Source organism: Ambystoma mexicanum, chromosome 3p, assembly GCF_040938575.1.
Source record: "Ambystoma mexicanum isolate Mex_15411 chromosome 3p, UKY_AmexF1_1, whole genome shotgun sequence".
Taxonomy (NCBI): Eukaryota; Metazoa; Chordata; class Amphibia; order Caudata; family Ambystomatidae; genus Ambystoma; species Ambystoma mexicanum.
In genome coordinates this window covers 864,669,082-864,688,266 of record NC_090925.1, presented here as the reverse complement: position 1 = coordinate 864,688,266, position 19,185 = coordinate 864,669,082, and the positions used below count along the sequence as shown (strand labels likewise).

At 47.7% G+C, this 19,185-nt stretch overlaps 1 protein-coding gene across 3 annotated transcripts in view; it reads right to left on the bottom strand.

Moving 5' to 3' along the window:
* Nucleotides 1–4,977: 4,977 nt before the first annotated feature.
* MVP (major vault protein) overlaps nt 4,978–19,185 on the bottom strand; it is a 352,386-nt gene continuing 338,178 nt past the window's right edge. For all 3 annotated transcript variants that reach the window (XM_069652030.1, XM_069652029.1, XM_069652028.1), the window contains exons 15-17: nt 17,672–17,798; nt 6,580–6,768; nt 4,978–5,590 (exon numbers count right to left, since the gene is read on the bottom strand). In XM_069652030.1, the coding sequence (XP_069508131.1) occupies nt 5,459–5,590; nt 6,580–6,768; nt 17,672–17,798 (448 nt within the window). In that variant the 3' untranslated portion in view covers nt 4,978–5,458. The remainder of the gene's footprint in view (nt 5,591–6,579; nt 6,769–17,671; nt 17,799–19,185) is intronic.

The following is a 19,185-nucleotide window of genomic DNA, read 5'->3' as shown; positions in this document are numbered from 1 at the left end:
GAAGAGGGGTAGACCCTGGAATGCTCCCGGAGAGAGGCCTGGTAATCCCTTGTAACCCGAGGTCTGCAGGGCCAGCTACTCTCACATCCTCATTTCCCGAGGACACCGACAAGGCCTCTTGCTGCAGTAGTGTCTCCGGCAAAACTGGGTCGTGTACCTCAGGTCGCCAGGCCTCTTGCGGGATATCCGTCGACGAAGCTAAAGCTGGCCCCGTCGTCGTCGTTACCGTCTGCGGTCCAAGAACGGTTGAGACCACTTGTCAGTGGCAAAGAAGTGGTCGATGACTGCCCTGCCGTCGACGACGGTGGTGGTCGTGCAGGTCCTTGAGGCGTTCCCGCCTTTTCCGAACTCGACCTACGCTTCTCTGCATCTCGACTCGAGGCGATCTATGATGATCGCCCGAGGAGGATTTTCATTTTTCTTTTCTGTCTTTCTTCGTCGAAGATGAGGATGACGAGGCTTTCTTCAACGAAGACTCCTTAGAATGGCTTCTCGATGATTCCTTCTCCGCCGGTTCCGACGATGTCGAGCGGCGCGTGGCCCCTGAAGATTTTGACACTGAGGCCACGCTGCGCGGGTATGCCCCCGCTCCATCGTTTAACCATGCCACAAGTCTTCGACTTCGATCTTTAAGAGTCTTCTGGGAGAAGCCCTTACATATGTCGCACTTGTCTGCCGAATGATGAGGGTGTAGACAATATATGCAATCCATATGTCCGTCCCCCTCGTACACCTTCAACCCGCACGTAGCGCACGGGCGGAACAGTGCCTTCCCTGACATCGGGAGAAAACTCCAAAAGCACAACCTAGACAAAATAGTAGACTACACAAGGTGCTCCCACTACTTTGGAGATGGTTGAAATCTGAAGGGAGCCGTGGGGGCGGGGCATTTATACCGCTACGTCCTAGTGGGGCATGCGTGCGCGGCCCCAAAACGACATAGATAGGACACAAAAGTGTCGGAAGTTTTCCTGTGGGAAACTGCTTTATAAGTGTACCGAGGGTTCCCAGTCTGTCGACATGGAATATTCTAAGCATGTGAATCCGTGAAAGATCCAATGCTGGAGAAGCAAAAGTAACAGGGTGCATACTAAGCGGGAGCCAACAGAAACGAAGGGGGAAAACACAGGAGCGCAAGCAGAAGTAAACCGTAAAAATAGCAACTAGCGTCTTAACCAGCACAGGCGCTTGGAGGGTTGCAACACAGAGAGCGAAGGCCCTGCCGCATTATGATGAATGCTGCGATGCAAGCAGCCATCTTGGATGTTAACTAGAACGGTGACACAGCTAGTCGAAATACGTGATGGAACGCTTGCGGTTCCAGTGCGGAATATGGCACAATGAAGCGTCGGAGTCTCCTTTCCCCAACAATGCCACTGCGACCAACAGGTCGCTGTGACACAGGGTGGTTTCAGCTACATACGCTATGTACACCAATCTTAGGGTGGAGCCGACAGCCTCTTCCAGAGAAAAATGAGAACTATCATTGGGACGGTAGATACCTGACGAGGCATGGAGGTATTGTTGTGATGGGACCAGGAAAGTAGTTATCAACACAAAATTCAAACTAATCCACTTTAAATACCTGCACCAATTTTATTATACACCATATCAGCTCTGAAGGTTCTTTACGGAAACCCCTAGGGGTTGTGCACAATGTCATAACACTACAGCGAACTTTGTACATGCAGCATGGGAGTGTCCTCCAGTTTCTAGCTTCTGGGATCAAATCTTTGATACACCGGGGGCGATAACAGGCGACAGAGTGGAACGGGAGCCGATGGTGGCATTGCTGGGGTACACAAAGCTTATTCCTAAAGGTCTGAGGAAACTGATTGGGCTGCTTCTGTTGCTAGCCAAGAGATGGGTGGCTATGGTATGGGGGGGGGGAACAAGATCCCCAAAGATGGATCAGTGGAGGGCTCAAGTTCTATACTGTAACGAAGCTGAAACAGAATACAGTAAGTTAACGAATAACCAAGCCAGAGTGAAAGTTGTTTCGGTCATGTACATAAATCATTTTATGTCCCAGACATAAGAAGAACAGGCAGATACCTTAATGGCACCCGGCAACTAGAGAACTTAATGTGGACACAGGGGTGGTGCACCCTCCAACAGCATGCAATAACCCTATGTGCAAAATGTGTCCAAGACACAAATACTGTCAATGAGACAAACTGTACTGTAAAGTGTGCAGAGGTAGCTTGAAGGACTATTAAGTGTAATGTGCAATTTGTGGTATACTCGATTCATGTGAAGGGGTTGGGGTGTTAACGGTAGCATTGAAAATGCTAATAAAAAGAGTTTTTAAAAAAGGATAAGTTTTGTAGCCCTATTCTGGATTAGCTGGAGGGGTCGCAGCTAAGAAGAGGGTAGATTAAAGAAGAAGCTATTTCATTAGTCTACTCCAGAGAGAACCGGCGCTATAGAGACATTGAGCTTCTGGGGGAAAGTGAGGAAAGGAAGGATTCCTTTGAGGAGGTGGAGTTGAAAGTGGGCCTTCTTGGCAAGGACCTGAATGTGAGGGAGGAATTAAAGAGAGGAGTCGAAGAGGACGCCAAGGTTACTGGCTTCAGATGAAGGAGAAGGGGGAGAGAGTTAAGTGATTCCTTAACTGAGTGTCACTGCATGACTGACAGGGTCTACTACGCTTGAATTACTGACTGTATTTAAAAAGTATATGTAACATGGTTTTACTCCCCAAGAATAGCTGTTTGCGTTCTGAATGTGTTATAGGTTTACCCTACCTTGAACTGCTGGCTGCTATTCTTAACAAGGTAATACTTTGTATCCCTTAAGTATTGAGTTGTTTTTATAATTGTATTCATATATAATGTGAAAGTACTCATTTACCCAAGATTCATCTTGGCCTACTTGTATTCAAACAAACCCTTTATCTTTACAATACGTGTGTTTCTTTGGACCATATGTATGCTACCATTTCTTTGTACCAAGCTACAGCCCTCTCTCCCTCCTAAAATAAGCCTGGCTGCTCTGGCCATTCTACCTACATTATCAGGTGGCACACCTTATACTAAGATTGGAGCGTATGTACTGCCTCAGATATGGTTTTCATGAAGTCTTGGTAGAACTTCAGAAAAACTGCCCCAACATCCTTTATGGGAAAAACAGGTTGTAACAAGTCAGATTCACCGGGTGACTATACCTCCAGCGGGGATGTGTTACAGTAGCAGCATTTGCAGCTCCAGACAGACAATGTACCTTGATCTATCCTGCCAAGTTGCTGCAACATCAGGAGCACTCATCACCAGCCATCAGGTGTTACCTTAAAGGGATGGTCTAGTAAATTTTTTTATTTAAAAAATAGGCCACATAAAAAAAAAAATACTAGCATTCTCCGTTTTAAAACTTCCTATGTAAAATTTTGAGCTATTCAAGCTCAAAATTAAAAAAAGCAAGCACAGGGGCGCAGCCATTTTGTGAAATGGAGGCCCTCCTGTGCTGGCTTTTGCGGCACTAATGAAGGAAAAGCCAGCCAGCTGTAGTAAACAAAGGCTACCGCTGGGTGGCTTTCCCTTCATTAGTGCTGTAGGCGGGGGACGGGGACCGGAGACCAGAGCAGGAAAGCTGCAGCTGAATCTCGGTAAGTGCAATTTATTTTTTTTCCAAAAAATAAGCACTAGCTGCGTTTTTTTTTCTAAGTTTTCTGGGCTGGAAGAGCCCGGAAAACTTAGAAATAAAACCGCAGCTTTAAAAACGTTGTATTTATGTTTGCGGTCGCTTTTGAAGCGACCGCAAACATAAATACAACGTTATTGTGTTGGAAAACGCTGCGGTTTTTCTTTCCAAGTTTCTCAGGCTCCTCCGGCTCGGAGGAGCCTGAGAAACTTGGAAAGAAAAACCGCAGCGTTTTCCAACACAACCGCATGTGTTTCTGCCTGCTGTGGCTATCACTTTGGGTCTCCGGTGCAGAGCACCGAGGACCCAAAGTGAAAGCCACAGCAGGCAGAAACACACGCGGTTATGCTTATATGCCGCGTAGTGTTTCTAACTGCAGCTGATTTCCCATTTGGGGCTCTCGGGCTCCCCGTGGGGAGCCCGAGAGCCCCAAATGGAAAAGCAGATTCAGGCAGAAACAACGCGGTTGTTTTCCGCAATGCCGCGTTGTGTCTGCCTGAATCTGCTTTACCATTTGGGGCTCTCGGGCTCCCCGGGAGCCCGAGAGCCCCAAATGGTAAAGCAGATTCAGGCAGACACAACGCGGTTGTGTTGGAAAACGCTGCGGTTTTTCTTTCCAAGTTTCTCAGGCTCCTCCGAGCCGGAGGAGCCTGAGAGACTTGGAAAGAAAAACCACAGCATTTTCCAACACAATAGCGTTGTATTTATGTTTGCGGTCTCTTCAAAAGCGACCGCAAACATAAATACGTTTTTAAAGCTGCGGTTTTATTTCTAAGTTTTCCGGGCTCCTCCAGCCCGGAAAACTTAGAAAAAAAAACGCAGCTAGTGCTTATTTTTTGTAAAAAAAATAAATAGCACTTACCGAGATTCAGCTGCAGCTTTCCTGCTCTGGTCTCCGGTCCCCGTCCTCCACCTACAGCACTAATGAAGGGAAAGCCACCCAGCGGTAGCCTTTGTTTACTACAGCTGGCTGGCTTTTCCTTCGTTAGTGCCGTAAAAGCAAACGCCAGCACAGGAGGGCCTCCATTTCACAAAATGGCTGCGCCCCTGTGCTTGCTTTTTCGAATTTTGAGCTTGAATAGCTCAAAATTTTACATAGCAAGTTTTAAAACGGAGAATGCTAGTATTTTTTTTTATGTGGCCTATCTATTTTTTAAATAAAACATTTTACTAGACTATCCCTTTAATCCTCTGCAGGTGCTGTTACTTCAACTACCATGGCCAGCAGATGTCACTGTAATCGCATTGTTTGTCCCATAATACATGTTTCAAACTGGTACTTGCCATGCTGACCCATTTGCCGCAAAGTAAACACACAAAAACACAACTCATACCACATTTGGTTTCAAGAGGCTGCTTTATTTGAAGTAGCTTAAGGCACATGAGCTAGTCTTCACTGTAAAAGTGAGCAAGGGGCCTGACCCTGCCTGACAGTAAGACTGACTTGGCCTCCATCAGAAGAGAAGTGGTAACGCATTGGGATTGACAAAGAGGTTAGGCCCTTGGAAGTTAAACGCGGGTTCTAACTTAGAAGGTGGCCGGCAGGAGTTAAACCATATGCTGGGAGGTAGGAGTGATACTTTATCTACCATGCTTGCTTGGAGTCCTTCTTGGCATTTCCCATTGATGTTGATTCTGGGCAGGAGTGCTGTCACTTCCAAGAGGGGCATGCAGCTGGAAATGGGCAGAACCCCATTGGGGGAGAGACAGAGATGGCTGGACGAGGTAGCGAGATTGCAGGACCGTCATCACATGATTTGGGTATTCTAGCCACTCTGACAGCATTGTTGACTCCTTTTGGTCTTCCTGGGTCCGCTAGTCATTCTGCATCGTCTCGGATGGCTTTGGGAAGCAGCCCTAACATGCCGTTTGCAGTGGTGAAGAGATTGATGGGAGTTGAGCCGTCAGTGATTAGTGTGGAGTGAAGCCCGAGACCTTGGAGAAGCTTCACCTGTAAACAAGAGAGAAATATTTCCTGTGAGTTATGTATTTTCACATATGCAAAATTGAAGTTACAAATTCCCCAAAAGGCACCCTTGCTATTAACATGTCATTTTAGAGCTTGCCTTATTTTCATTTTAGAATTTGGAAAAATAAACATCAGTTTTTCAATTCAAGTACAAGATTTCCTGAATGTAAATGTGAAATTCGAAAAATGTGTGCTTGGCAATTCCTTCATGCGCCAATTTTTCTCAATTTCAAGATATGAAATTCGCAAATCTACACTCCCACATTTTAATGTTGGAAATTGCAGTTTTAATGGTTCAGTTTTTCAAATGTTCAAAATCATATTCCCCTTTTTTTCTCATTGATAAATGTATGCATTTCCAAATTGGATGCTTTTGCAATCGGTGCTTTTCAATTCCATACTGATCAAACCGCGAAATTCAGAAAACTTTCTATTTCAGAAATAACAACTATCCCTGAAAGGTCAGCCCACTTGTCAGACATTTCAAAGGCACCAAAGTAACAGAGCATCACCTCTAACCAACCAACACGGCATGTTTATAAAGAACCAATTACGATGCTCAGTTTGTATAATACCTGACTGAAGGGATGCGTAACTAACTGCCTGACCAGACCCATGCACACTTTCATGCCTTATGTTGGGACTTGCCATAAACGATTTAAGCACTTGGGCATCAGGGACATGCAGTACTGTGTCTACTTGTGACCCCTTTGCTTACCGGTCGTAACATGGGGTTCCCGTGTATGCTAAGAAGCCACCATGCAACCAATGTGTCAGGACATTCCATGAGAGGAATGAGGAGTAGGAAGGTCCATTGTGGTGGCCTGCAGAATCTGTGGGATTCTTCTGCGTTACAGTACTCAAACTCAGGCGTGAAATCTGGCTGCTTGGTGACCTGACTGCGTGTGGAGGTCAGCAGAGCTTGGCGTCCCCTAGTTTATTCATGTGGAGGTCAGAGCAAAACATCTTACCTGGAGTTCGGGCCCAGCCAACGCAATGTCACGTATGGTGGAGGCACCGATGGCCGATGTCATGTCTTGGAACTTCTTGATCTCCAGTGTGGTTAGAAGCTCTGCCTTCTCCACTTCCAGCTTATTTTGCTCCTTGATGTAGAGCAGCTCTAGATCTCTGGCCCTCTTCAGACGCTCCATCTCTGCATTCTGTAGGGGTCAGGAAAGGACCATTAACATATGTGGCCCTGCATGTGCAGGAGCTATGTGTGGGATTCAAATGAAGCGCCCCAGACAAGTAATATAATAAATGACAGAATCAAATGTTATGTTAAAAGCCAGTGATGATGTAAATAAATAAGTACTTCACTGAAGGGTGCAAGACCAAGGATTGTCAATTTGTGTATGAGGCAAGTTAATGTTAAAGGATATGTGTACCGCGCACTATCACCACCGCAGTGGTCCCCTGGCGCTCTGGCGGCTCTGAAAAAAAGGGAGACGGGGGGTGAGTTAGTGGGAATAAGCTGGAAAAGTGCAAGAGAGCAGTGATGTGCTGTTGGCAGCCTCAGCCCGGTGGGTCCGTTGGCTAGGCTTGCAGTGTTTTACGGTTGGTAGTCCTCGTGTGCTGTTGTGCAAGTCTGTGTGGTTTGTTTTGTTGTTGCAGTGTAGTGAAGCTTGTGCGGATTGCTGTGTTTTAGGTCGTGGTTGTGTTTGGTTAGAGTTTGAGAGGTGTATGCATAGGGATGAAATTGTTAGTGGATTGGTTAGTTGGCATTGCTGTCCTTGCAATTATGTCTAGGTGTGATGCTTGCTATCATTCATTATTCCATCCGAGCGTGGCACTTGCTAACCTTGAACATTCAGTACAGATACGAGGCAGGCCAGTGATCAGTACCCCATCCAAGTGTGGCACCCGTCCTCATTCACAGTTTCATTTAAGTGCGGTGCATGCTAACATTCACATTTTCTGTCCAGATGCGACGCAGGCTAAAGTTAAGATTTCCATCTAAGTGTGGCACATGCTAACATTCATAATTCTGTCTAGATGTGACGCAAGCTAAATTTAAGAATTCCATCTAAGTGTGGCACATGCTAGCCTTTATAATCCTGTCTAGATATGACACAAGCTAAAGTTAAGAATTCCATATAAGTGTGGCACATGCTAAAATTCATAATTCGGTCTAGCATTCATAATCTTGTCTAGATGTGGCACAGGCTAATCTTGACCATTCTCTATAGGTGTGGCACTAGTTAAAATTGGCTAGTATGTTAGTGTGTAATGCAATGCAACATTGACAGTCCAATCAAGAATGGATTTAGGCTGGTGGTCACAAATCTCTGCATGGTGTAAATCTATGGCAGTCTACGTTATGGAAAGGTAAGGTAGAGTGGCGAGGGCTTTCTGGAGTAGAGTGATTGCTCTACACCCCACCCATGCCACACTTCCAATTTTGTTGGTGTCTGTTGGCGGCTGGTTTCCTATGCTTCCCCTGCGGACACCTGCAGACACTTTCTGGAGCTGCCATTATAGGGGCCGTCCTTTGCCTCCGGACCCTTAGCCGCAGAGGCTGCCGGGCAGAGGGCTGCCTTGGGGAGGTCTGTATGAACTTCTGACTTGGCCAATCAGGGCTCTGGGGCGGGCTGGGAGGCGGTGGTAGGCAGAGTGGAACGAGGTCTCGGGGAGTGCGGGCCAGGTCCGCGCCAGGAAACAAAGGCCAAACTGCCCAAAGCCAAGCCCAGGAGGGTCACTGGTATCGCACACTCACCTGCAGAGGCTCAAGCTGGAAAGGAGCCTACAGGGAAACGCCGGTGATTACACCAGGCATGGTAGATGGATTCACCCAATCAGGGCTCTGGGGCGGGCTGGGAGGCGGGAGAAGGGAGGGAGAGTGGAACGAGGTCTCGGGGAGTGCGGAGGGAGCGGGTCAGGTCCGCGCCAGGAAACAAATGCCAAACTGCCCAAAGCCAAGCCCAGGAGGGTAGCTGGCATCGCACACTCACCTGCAGAGTGATGTAGGTAATTAGTGAGACAATACTGCAGTGATTGTCCCAGGCTTTCCATCCAGTCCCTGACCTCCCCCCACACTCCCAAGATCCACTGCTTTGAATTTTCTCTCAGGCTCTGTTTCTCAGGTGCTCCCCTTTGCTGGCTTGGCCCTCTGTTCAAGGTGCTCTACTCCTTCATCACTCCCCTCCCCAGTTCTGAGTGGCAGGCATCTTCTTCTCTTTGCTTGACCCTTTGTCCAGCATGCCTCTTTGAGCTCCTCCCTAATCCTGTGCGTCTGGTGCTGCTCTCCTTTGGCTTCTGTCTTGCTTTTTTTACTGGCAGTTCCAATCTTTTGCCTAGTCATTCCATAGTTCTGTATCCCTTTGTAAAGGGCACATCTATTGTAGTTTCTCAATCTCAAGCCCTATTTTCCATGTGCGTGTCTCTTAGCTTCATCTTTCATGACCCCTATTTCCTGGGTATTCTTTCTTTTGCTCCTTTGTCCCATAAGCTCTCCCCTTATGACTCCTCCCTCTCCGCTGTTATTATGTCACATTGTACAGACTGTGCCTCTCCTTTAGCTCGCCCATCCACAAGCCATGTCCTATGTGTATGTGACAAATTGTTAGATGTCACTTCTCCCCGAGGGGGAGCACCTTCCATTGAGGCCAGGAAGGTGAGGCCACTACCCGATTGTCCCTGTGGGGGTGGTACACAGCAGGAGGATCTAATGGGGTGAGACTCTCCCTCTAGGCATAAGGGCGACTATCTAGGGAGAGTGCGGTACAACAGCCCTCACCCAACACCCTACACACCTCTCTACTCTGTGGACCTCAATGCCTTACCCAACACCACCATGGATGTCTGCAAACCTGAAGATTCAACAACTACTGATAGTAGAGCCAGGTATTCCTGCAGTGCCTGGAAGACAGACTAAACTAAAAGTACTGAGATGAGGTCACGCACAAGAAGCATAAGGAATACTCTGGAGCCATTAACAACAAGGACTGACTTATGCAAGGGCGGGACAAGCCCTGCAATAAGGAAATTGAAGAAGGGCTTAGCGTCTTCTACCGCAGAAGTCTGGAGTCCATGACAGCAATCTGGGAGATTCAAACCAGGCGAAGGAGGAGCGCTAGACATCGCTGACACCGAAACAGCGGAGGAACCGGTAGGAGTCACACTCCTACTGGGATTGCCAAAGGAGAGGCAGACCCACACCTGCGGTGAAGTGGACCATTGGGTCCAATCAAGCGGTGCTCCTGGGAAGGCAGCAACAAGGCGAGATGTCGTTGAAACAGTGGAGGAGCTGGCAGGAGGCTGACTCCTACCTGGATTGCCAAAGGAGTAGCAGTCTTCTAACAGTGTTGAAGGGGACCATCGGGGCCAGTGACGATACCAAAACAGTTCAAAGTCAGAGGGGCTCGAGGAGCCACTGGAGAAGGCCGATCAGTACAGAAGAGAACCAGAGAGGCTGGTGGGATGAACCAGGAACCCTAAGGGAGCCGGCGGAGCGTCCCATTTGGAAAGCAACGCAGGAGACTTGGTGGAGTGGAGAGCCAAGCATAGCCTCAGGGATAAACTCCCTCATCCCAGTGGGAACAGAGATACCACAGACCACCAGAGAAGGGTCTGGGACCCACAAACAAACCTAGAAAGAATTGGAGGAAGCCTTCCTCGTGCTGGGGGTCAAGTAAAGCCATTGACCATCAGGGAAGGGTTGAGAGCCCCAGAACAGAAGAGTAATGCAAGTCATTCTTTCAGGCAGTACCTTGCAGGAAAGTAAACCAGGTCTGCCAAAGCTAAGTAATAGAAGAAATACGGGTGTGGATCCGCACCCCCAAGAAAAGAAAATTACGAGTCATCTTCGTCGTGTCAATACTTGGCAGGAGAGTGCACCAAGTACTCCTTGTGAAAGAAGAGAAGCCAGGGTCCGGAACCCTCATCACAATTGGACCTATTTTGTGTCAAAAGCCAAGGGAAGGGGGTCATTCCCCCTGGTGTTGACCTGTGAAACCAAGTGAAGGAAAGACTAGGGGAAGGGAGCCATTCGCCCTGGGGGTGTTGAACTGTGGAACCATGTAGGGGAAGGGGCAGGGGAAGCGAGTCATTCCCTCTGATGTGGGGAACTGTGAAAATAAAGCCAAGAAAGGCCAGTGGAAGGGAGTCCCTCTCCTGGAGTAAAGAAATTGTGAACTTTATCATGCAGAGTATTAAATGATCAGCAATACTTTTTGTGAAGTATTAAAACCAGGGGAATGGAGCAACTCGCCCAGGTGAAAAATTTGCCACCGGAACTGTGCCATCCAGTCCAGGAGGAGGGAGTCATTCTCCTGGATCAAGAACATTGACACAACCTGGTGTTCAGTTATAAGCGTACTAGACAGAAATAGGGATGTTTTAACACAGGGCAGTGGACTCTAAGTTACATAGTCATCCCGATTGACCCATCAGCACTTTAGTTGAGACAGGGAAACCCCTCAAAGATATAGAGAAAGATAGGTTTTCTCTTTATTTTTATACTAAATAAAAGTCTGTAGCAATCACTATGCCACCTGTGCGCCAGTCTCCTCCTTCTGCACCCTTACATGTACCTCTTCTTTCATACCTTCTTCTCTGGTCCAATGTTGCTGGGAATCCCCAGCAACTTTTTTGTCCTGCTCCCTTCTTGGCCCATCTTCCTCTGGTGATCCTCAAGCCATTGAATCCTCCTTCCCAGATCCTATGCCCTGAAGAATTTGTTCTCCCTTTCGTTTCTAACTCTGTGGCCACGTCCCTCCACTCCCTCAGCTCCTCCTTTTCTAGACTTGTGTACTGCTTTCCTGGACTTGGGTCCATCGTGCTCCTTTACATCTCCTTCCTGGGTCTTCTTGACCAATCATAACCTTAGAATTATCACTTCAGGTCAAGTGGATTGATGCACAATGCAATTTCAAGTAGGTCTATTTTGATTATATTTTCTAATAAAAAACACTGGCAGAGGCTTCATGGAGAAAATGGAACACAGCTTCCAGCAAGTGGCCAGGATATGTAAAGGTCAGGATTCTCTGTTTCACTTAATGTGCGGACCACATAACACCCCAAGCGTTCAAAGGCCCTCGTTACGGGTCTGGCGGTGATCGTGCAGATGTTCTCGTGAAATATCTGCGGGCTGGTGCCGTTCCGTCTGGCAGGTCTGCCCTGCCGGGCGGGATGGCACCGGTCCGCAGCATTGTACTATTCATTCAGCTTTCAGTCGCTGCAGCTTTCCAGCATTTGGTGGCTACCCAAATAGTTTTGGTCACCACATTCACACCTTCTTGGGCTTCTTCCAGGGCAAACAACCATGAAGCGGATATAGGCTTTAATCCTATACATCCTATTCACCCAGCCAACCCAACCCGGCCAGGTCTACTATGAGCCGCCAATTTGGGAGTTTGGAGAAAGCCATGGACATACACGGCTACACACACTCCTTTCCATGTGCCCAGGGTAAAACGAGACTGGATGTTGTGGTGATTCAATCTATTACTAAATCACAGTGGCTGTTAAAGGTTAAGCCGGAGGGAACAATCCTTCATTAAGTTGAAAAGGTGAAAATGGCATTTTAAAAACACAAAAAAGCAGCCACCAGCCCAGCTGGGGTACCTGTTTGGTGAAAAGACTATAGGGTACCTTGCGGGTCCTATCCTGGAACACAACACATGGTCTTAAATATGGATGCACTGCAGAAAACAAGATTGGTGAACCTTCAGAATAAAGCAAAAGAAATCAGGGTACACTCAGGTCAGAGTCCTGAACATGTGACTTGGAGATAATGCTGATATTAAAAGGCTACTCCTATTCACAGACGTTTTTTCATTTATAGGGCGGTCTCTTTTTTAAGCTACTCCCTCCCTCACTGTCTTGACCAGCCATCTCCTTTTGCCCACTTTCTCTTTCAACCTACGAAGCTCACAGCTGAATTGGCTTGTCCTTAGTGGCCTGTGTCAGGCACCTCTCACTCCTGGCTTTTTAATCCCCTCCCTTCAAAGGGGCAACCATCTTTGGCATCTTCTTCCCACGTGCCCCTCTCATTTGGCTCTGCCATCCTTGGCACTAACTGCGACACATTCGCTTTGTCCACAGAATTCCTTTCACCCTATGTACCTGCCACAGACCAATTTGTCTTTTAACAACAATGACCCTGCCTGGGACTCAGTCTGATTCCTCCATTCCTTGCCTTTCTATACATTTAATTTAGATCCTGTGCCACAAGGGAATCTCACTTTTAGTACCCCCTTTCCAGGTCATGCTTCCCAATTGCTTCCCCTTTGGCTCCTTCCTCTGCAGCAGTTTGTCCAGAATGTTCTACTATGGTTCTGTTCCTTCATGGTACTGAATCCTCTGTGCCCATCCCCTCCCCCCATTTAAGCCCATGACCCCATGGTTTAGTGCGCTAGCTAGGACTCTGGCCCCTGCCTTCCTGGTCCATGCAGTGGATAACCTCACCATTGCAACACACTTCCTGATCTTGTGTCTGTGCCACCTCTCCCCTTTGACTCAGTTCTCCTTTACCCCCTCTACTGAGGTAGAAATAGCTAAAGTGCTATGAAGGCCATTGTTTGCCGTGGTGACATCTGCCCCTCTGACATCTTTAAGTAAGAACTGCTTGGACATCTTAGTGCCTTGGGTCATTAGGTTGGCTTATCTCTCGTTGGATGAAGGTCACTTACCCCTATTTTTGAAAGAAGCCTGGATCACTCCACTCTTGAAAAAGAATTATCGCCCTATCGCAAACGTGCCCTTTCTGCTTAAAATATCTTGGATCCTGTCGCGTACCTACAGCTACTGGACTTTGAGAGCAATGGCATTCTTGGCCCATGACAGTCAGGTTTTAGAGCCAGACATAGACATGGGCCCTCATTACGAGGTTGGCAGAATGGGTTTATTGGCACCGGTAAACCCATTCCGCCCTATTACGAGTTCTCCTCGCGGGACCCGCAATGGGCACCTGGTAAAACCAGGCGTCTTTACCGGGTCCCGCAAGGAGACCAGGGACCTAACAACGGGCCCGTTGTTAGCTCCTTCCCCATTCCCATTGAGCCCAATGGGTGCTAGAATGGGAATGGGATGGACCGGGTCCGGGTTCCTCGGACGAGGAATTACCGGGTCCGCCAAGGTTGGCATGGCCCGGTAAGTCCTCATTTAAGGAACCCGGGCCCGGTATGCGGTAAGGAGGCAACCATGCCGCTAAATGCGGCATGGTTACCTCCAACCTCGTAATGAGGGCCATGGTAGTGAAATCGCCTTGCTGGATTTAAAATCTAATCTCTCCAACATCGTGGATAAAGGCCACCCCGCTTTCCTGATGCTAGATCTCTCAGCAGCCTTTGACCTTGTGGATCACTCTTTTGGCCTCTAGGCTGCGGGTTCTGGTGGATTGCTCGGGTGTTGCCACTCAGTGGGTCGCTTCATGCCTGGGGCCTCGTAATGCAAGGGTTGCCATGGAGGATTCGGAATCCGCCACTGCTGCCATCTCTTGTAGGGTTCCTGCATTTCCGCGACCATCTTTAACATTTACATTTTACCTTTTCTGATGCTCTTGGACAGCCTCGGTGTCCAGTATGCTAACTATGCGGAGGACACCCAGGTGGTCTTGGAACTTTTTGGCATCTATGCAGAAGTTGCTGCGTCACTTGATAAGATCTATGGTTCCATTCAGGCTTGGATGGTTGCCAACGCCCTTGCCCTATCTTCGGATTGTCGTCTCTGGGTCCAGGCTAAAAAAAAGCTTTACCATTGCTGAGACGACCATTCCAGTGGCCAAGATTGTTAAGACTGTCGGGGTCATGTTTAACGCCAAACTTACCATGAAGCCCCATTATGCACATCTTCGGGCCTCCTGTGGCTATATTAACAAATAACTTGGCCATATTCGCCCTTTTGTCTCACCTAAGAACATCGCTCTTCTTGCTGCGGCACTTGTCAACTCGCGCCTGGACTATTGCAACAGTCTGTTTCTTGGATAATCTCACAGCATTGCAGGTAATCCAAAATGGTGCACTCCGTGCTACTTGTTTTACGAGATATAGGGCCTCATTACAAGTTTGGCGGTAGCCTTGCCGGTAAAACCGGCAGGCTGCCGGCGAACTTGCAAATTTTTCCGGCCCCTGGCAATGGGGTAATACAGAGCCATTACAGCTCTGGCGGACCCTGTATTTCCCCATTGCCAGGCGCCGGAATGCATTACTCCGGATTAGGGCTCAATGGGAATGGGGAAGCCGGATGTACCGGCACCATTCATGAAGGGTGCCGGTGCATTTGTTGAGGTCTGCTCGCGGGTGCCTGTACACCAGCCATGTCAGACCTGTCGGGCCGGTAGGCACCCGCAAGCAGAACTCGCAGTTTGCCGGTCCGGTAACAACGGTACCAGCAAGCTTACTGGTACTGTTGTTACCGGACCAGCAAACTTGTAATGAGGCTCATAGTAATATCTCTGACGTGCAAAGGGAGAGGCTCCCGGTAAAACATTGCATCACTCAAAGTTCTAACTGTTAGGGAGAATTCTCATCTCTGGCTAATTTCCCTCACCTAGTGAGTCCCCCAGCAGCTTTGCTGAACTTCTGGAGATTATTGTTTTTCCACTTGGTAAGAGTGAGAGCTTTTCCCCCACTCTTACCTGTGTTTTGCTATGTGTTTCTACCTGTTTTTATGATTGTGGACTCTGACGTACACCACTTCAGTAGCCCCCTTCTTTTTGTGTGTCACACAGCACCTTCAGTGCCGTGGCACAGGGTTGTCTTTGAGACTTCCCTCGTCTCCATTTCTGAGGCGACTACCGTTACCATTAACTTTACTTAGTCAATCTACCACAGATCCAGTACACCCCATCTTCCATGGAGCACTGGAAAGGGTTAATTTATATCTCTTTTTTTTATCTGTACCTCCTAGAGCATTGTTTCGCTCTTTTAACATTTAGACTTGGCTGGTGGCAGTGGTATCTACCCTTACTTTTCTACCGGAATTATATTAGATAAACGTGGTACTGTTCTTGGCTATTATATTAGCCTCGAACATAAACCCGTTTGACCAAATCGTCTTTCTTTTGGCTCCGGTTGGGTTTATTCGCCATTTCTTTTTGTTAAGTCCTTCTTGTGTCTCAACTTTGCGCGGCAAACTAGGTTTGCCTTCTTTGTTCACTGTCTTTTGGCGGGCTTCTGCTCAGAAGCCCTCCTCAAGGCACCTGGGTGTCTAGGTGGGCTGAATGTGAGGGAGGGGTGTAGTCACCCCCTGCACGGGGTATCCTAGGAAACCCAAGTCGCACTTTGTCATGATTGGCCAGGGTAGTTGTCCGGGCTGGACAACCCCCCTGCTGGGTGATTGACAGCCAGGCTGTGTGAATGGGGTTTTTTCGCATAAAAGGCAGGTCTCTTGGGCTAGAAGTCAGAGAGTCACCACTGGAACGGAAGAGAACGACGGCTGCTGCAACTACCCCGTCCCGGTGAAGCCCTGCTGCAGTCCTGAGCTATCTTCCCTTCAACGACTCAGAAGATCCAGTCCGGAGTCCTCTTCCCTTGAGCTTGGTGGGGATAACCAGCTAATCTTCCACAGCCAGAGGATCCTCTTCCTTGGTCGAAATCGCTGCACGCTGCTGTAGTGGTCCCGATAGCCACCTGAAGAGCCGCTCCTGTTTTTAAGGAGCGCACCTTTTATTCCTCGTCGCTGCTGCCGGCTTCATCCCTGCGTGGTGCAGACCCCCTTCAGACGTCCTCCTTCACAACGAAGCTCCAGGAATCGTGGGTCTGCGGGAAACCAACAGGAACAACTGCCAGGGCACTGCCAGGGCACCAGCTGCACCATTGGAACAAGGTACTGTGTTCTACTTGAGGAGAATGGGTGAATCCCTTTTCTTCATTTCCAAGGCTTGCCCTTGTGTCTTCCCTCCTTCTTATAACTTTTGCTTCCGAACATTGACAATATCGAAGTACTTTTGGGTATGTGGAATCTTGAACTATCTGACTGTGTGATCTTCGGCAACAGGCCCTGGTGTCTTTCGACCCTGGCTCCGACCCTTTGACTTTTGAACTCCTGTCTCTGAGTGTTTCTTGATTCTGCCTGCCTAACCAAAATATTGCGTGTGATTTTTGCCTCCAACTCCCTCTGGGTATCTCAGGTGCCAAGTGTGTTTTCGCCCCGGTAGGATTTCATGTCACGGATACGCGCTTATTTAGTAGACCGAACTGTCAAAAAGTGATCGCAATCGTATTTGCGGTAACGTGTTTTGTTTGTAACACCGGTTCATTCAAACACAGGGTACTTACCTTGAGACTTACTGTACAAAGTGAATTGGTTAGTTGTAGCATATTTAACATGTGGTTTTTATTTGAGTTTAATAGAAGTGTTGTGTTTATAACGAATGGTTTAAAAATAAATGTACTTATATTTTTTTTACCTGAAACCTTGAGTCAGTGTTTGCTTGAGTCACAGCAATTGTGGTCCCTTTGTGTAATCTCTGCTACTGCTCCTATACTCTTGAGATAAGCCTGGCTGCTCTGCCACTGCTACCACTCTGACATAGTAGTACAGGCTTGTACCATAGGTAAAACTTGTATTGCCACCTGTAGTCTTAAGTGTGTGTAGTGGTCCCTAAGGGCACTGCACAGGATTCTGCCTAACACTAACACTGAGTCACAAGTGCCTGAATCATAAGGCTCGCTCATACCTCTCAGATCGCACTAGGGTCCACCAACCCACTTGCCGCCTTAGGTCTTCTGACCAGGTGAGTCTCTGCCAACCCAAATTCAGACTTGAGCAGTTTGGAGGTACTACGTTCAATGTCCAAGCTCCCCTAGCCTGGAATGCTCTACCGCCCGACCTCCGAAAGTTAAACACTGACGGATTTCAAAAAGATGATTAAGACCTAGTGCTTTCATCTTGCCTAGTAACTGTTCACTCCGTTACTCTTCGCACGGTACTTCTTTTTTGTTCTCAGTCTTGTTTTTATAAATATCCCTTGCCATCTATTCTAGCCATCCCACTCTTATCCTCTCTCTCAGCATTTCTTGACCCAGTCTCTTGGGCTCTCCCTGACATTTTTATAACTCTCACACTCACACTCTCACACTCACTCTCTCTCTCTCTATTCTGGTTCTTTGCCTCACTTACCGACTCTATGGCCATGGCTTCAGCCTTCAGCTTAGCCTGCAGTACAGCTCCTTCGCCCTCAATCTTTGCCGCTTCAGCCTTAGACTCTGCCTCAGCCTTTGCAGCCCCAGTGCTCTCCACCCGCGTGCTGTAAGAAAGATAAAAGGGGCAATGGGATGATTTACAGTGTAAGATGACATTTTAACCAATTTGTTGTGGGAGCATTTTCAGACTTTACGACACACAATTGTGCAAACTTTCATTATGACCTTGCGCCACAGGTGTCTGTTTTGCCTTGCAGTGCACGAAGAATGAATTTCTACAAACAAGAGGTGCCCTTCAGTGCCACCCCTACATCAAAACATTTTCTATGCAGAGCTATAAGGGGAAAACAACGTTTATTTTGCAAATTTTCTTCACACTTTGTGTATTTCAGACACAGAAATCCCAGAATGTTAGTCTTGGATAAGGTTAACAAATGTTTGACACATAGTTCTGTTATATGACCAAACATATGTCTACCAAATTTGCATGGAATATAAAGTACATTTAATATGTAATCAGAGAGCCCTCAACTGCTATCAGTTGCTCTAGGGGTAGGTTACACATTTCTCATTCAATTTTTAGTGCAGCGACCCCTTATTAGTTGGACGAGTCGCCAGCCAAATAAGGTACCAAGTAAAATGAATATTATATGTGCACACTACACAGTTGTAAAGCTTCTAGAGCAGGGCGCAGGGTTACACAATATCGAACAAACCCCAGAGGACTACCAAAATTAAGGATACATTTAGCCTTGCACTACCCAGACCCATAAGGTCATATTACACTCCAAGGAATGAAATCACACGTTGCAAGTAATACACTCACTCAGTGTAAGGAGTGCAATAAAATCATTTAAAAATTTACAACAAATTAAGGGTAGCAGGTAAAAATCCAGGCTTTTGGGGAAGCTCCAGGCACCCAGGAAAAACATCACTGTTAGGCAAGTACCTTAAAAGAGTCAACCTGGGGCAGTTCGAGAGGGAGAATGTGCCCCATACAATTCAGGATGATGCAACTCAATGGCAAAACACAGTTGAATGTGAGGTGACCATAGGTCTCCTGAGGGAAAGTATCCTGAATAACCCACCAACCCAAGGCCCAGAGGTAAGTATTCATGGTGACAGTTGCTGAAAAGAAGTATCAGGAACGGTGAAATAACTCAGTACAAGTTCTTCTCTTGCAGGGTGAATTAAAGGCCCCGGAGACTTAAACCCTGGAACAATGACAACCCAAAGGAAGAACAATCTGCCTTCACATAAGTGGGACACACAAGCCAGGCGTGAAAACAAAGGTGAAGATGGCTCCAGAAGTTGGATGGTCCCAGCCAAGTAGATTGCAGCAGACAAGACCGGGCGGGCAGGCTTTCAGCAGAACATGGTCCCACAACAAAGATAACTGTGGAGGTGACCCAGCACGGCCCAAACTACTATGTGGGTTAGTGGTATCCCATAACCCTTTTGGACAGCTTCTGACCACAAGTAGTATGACCA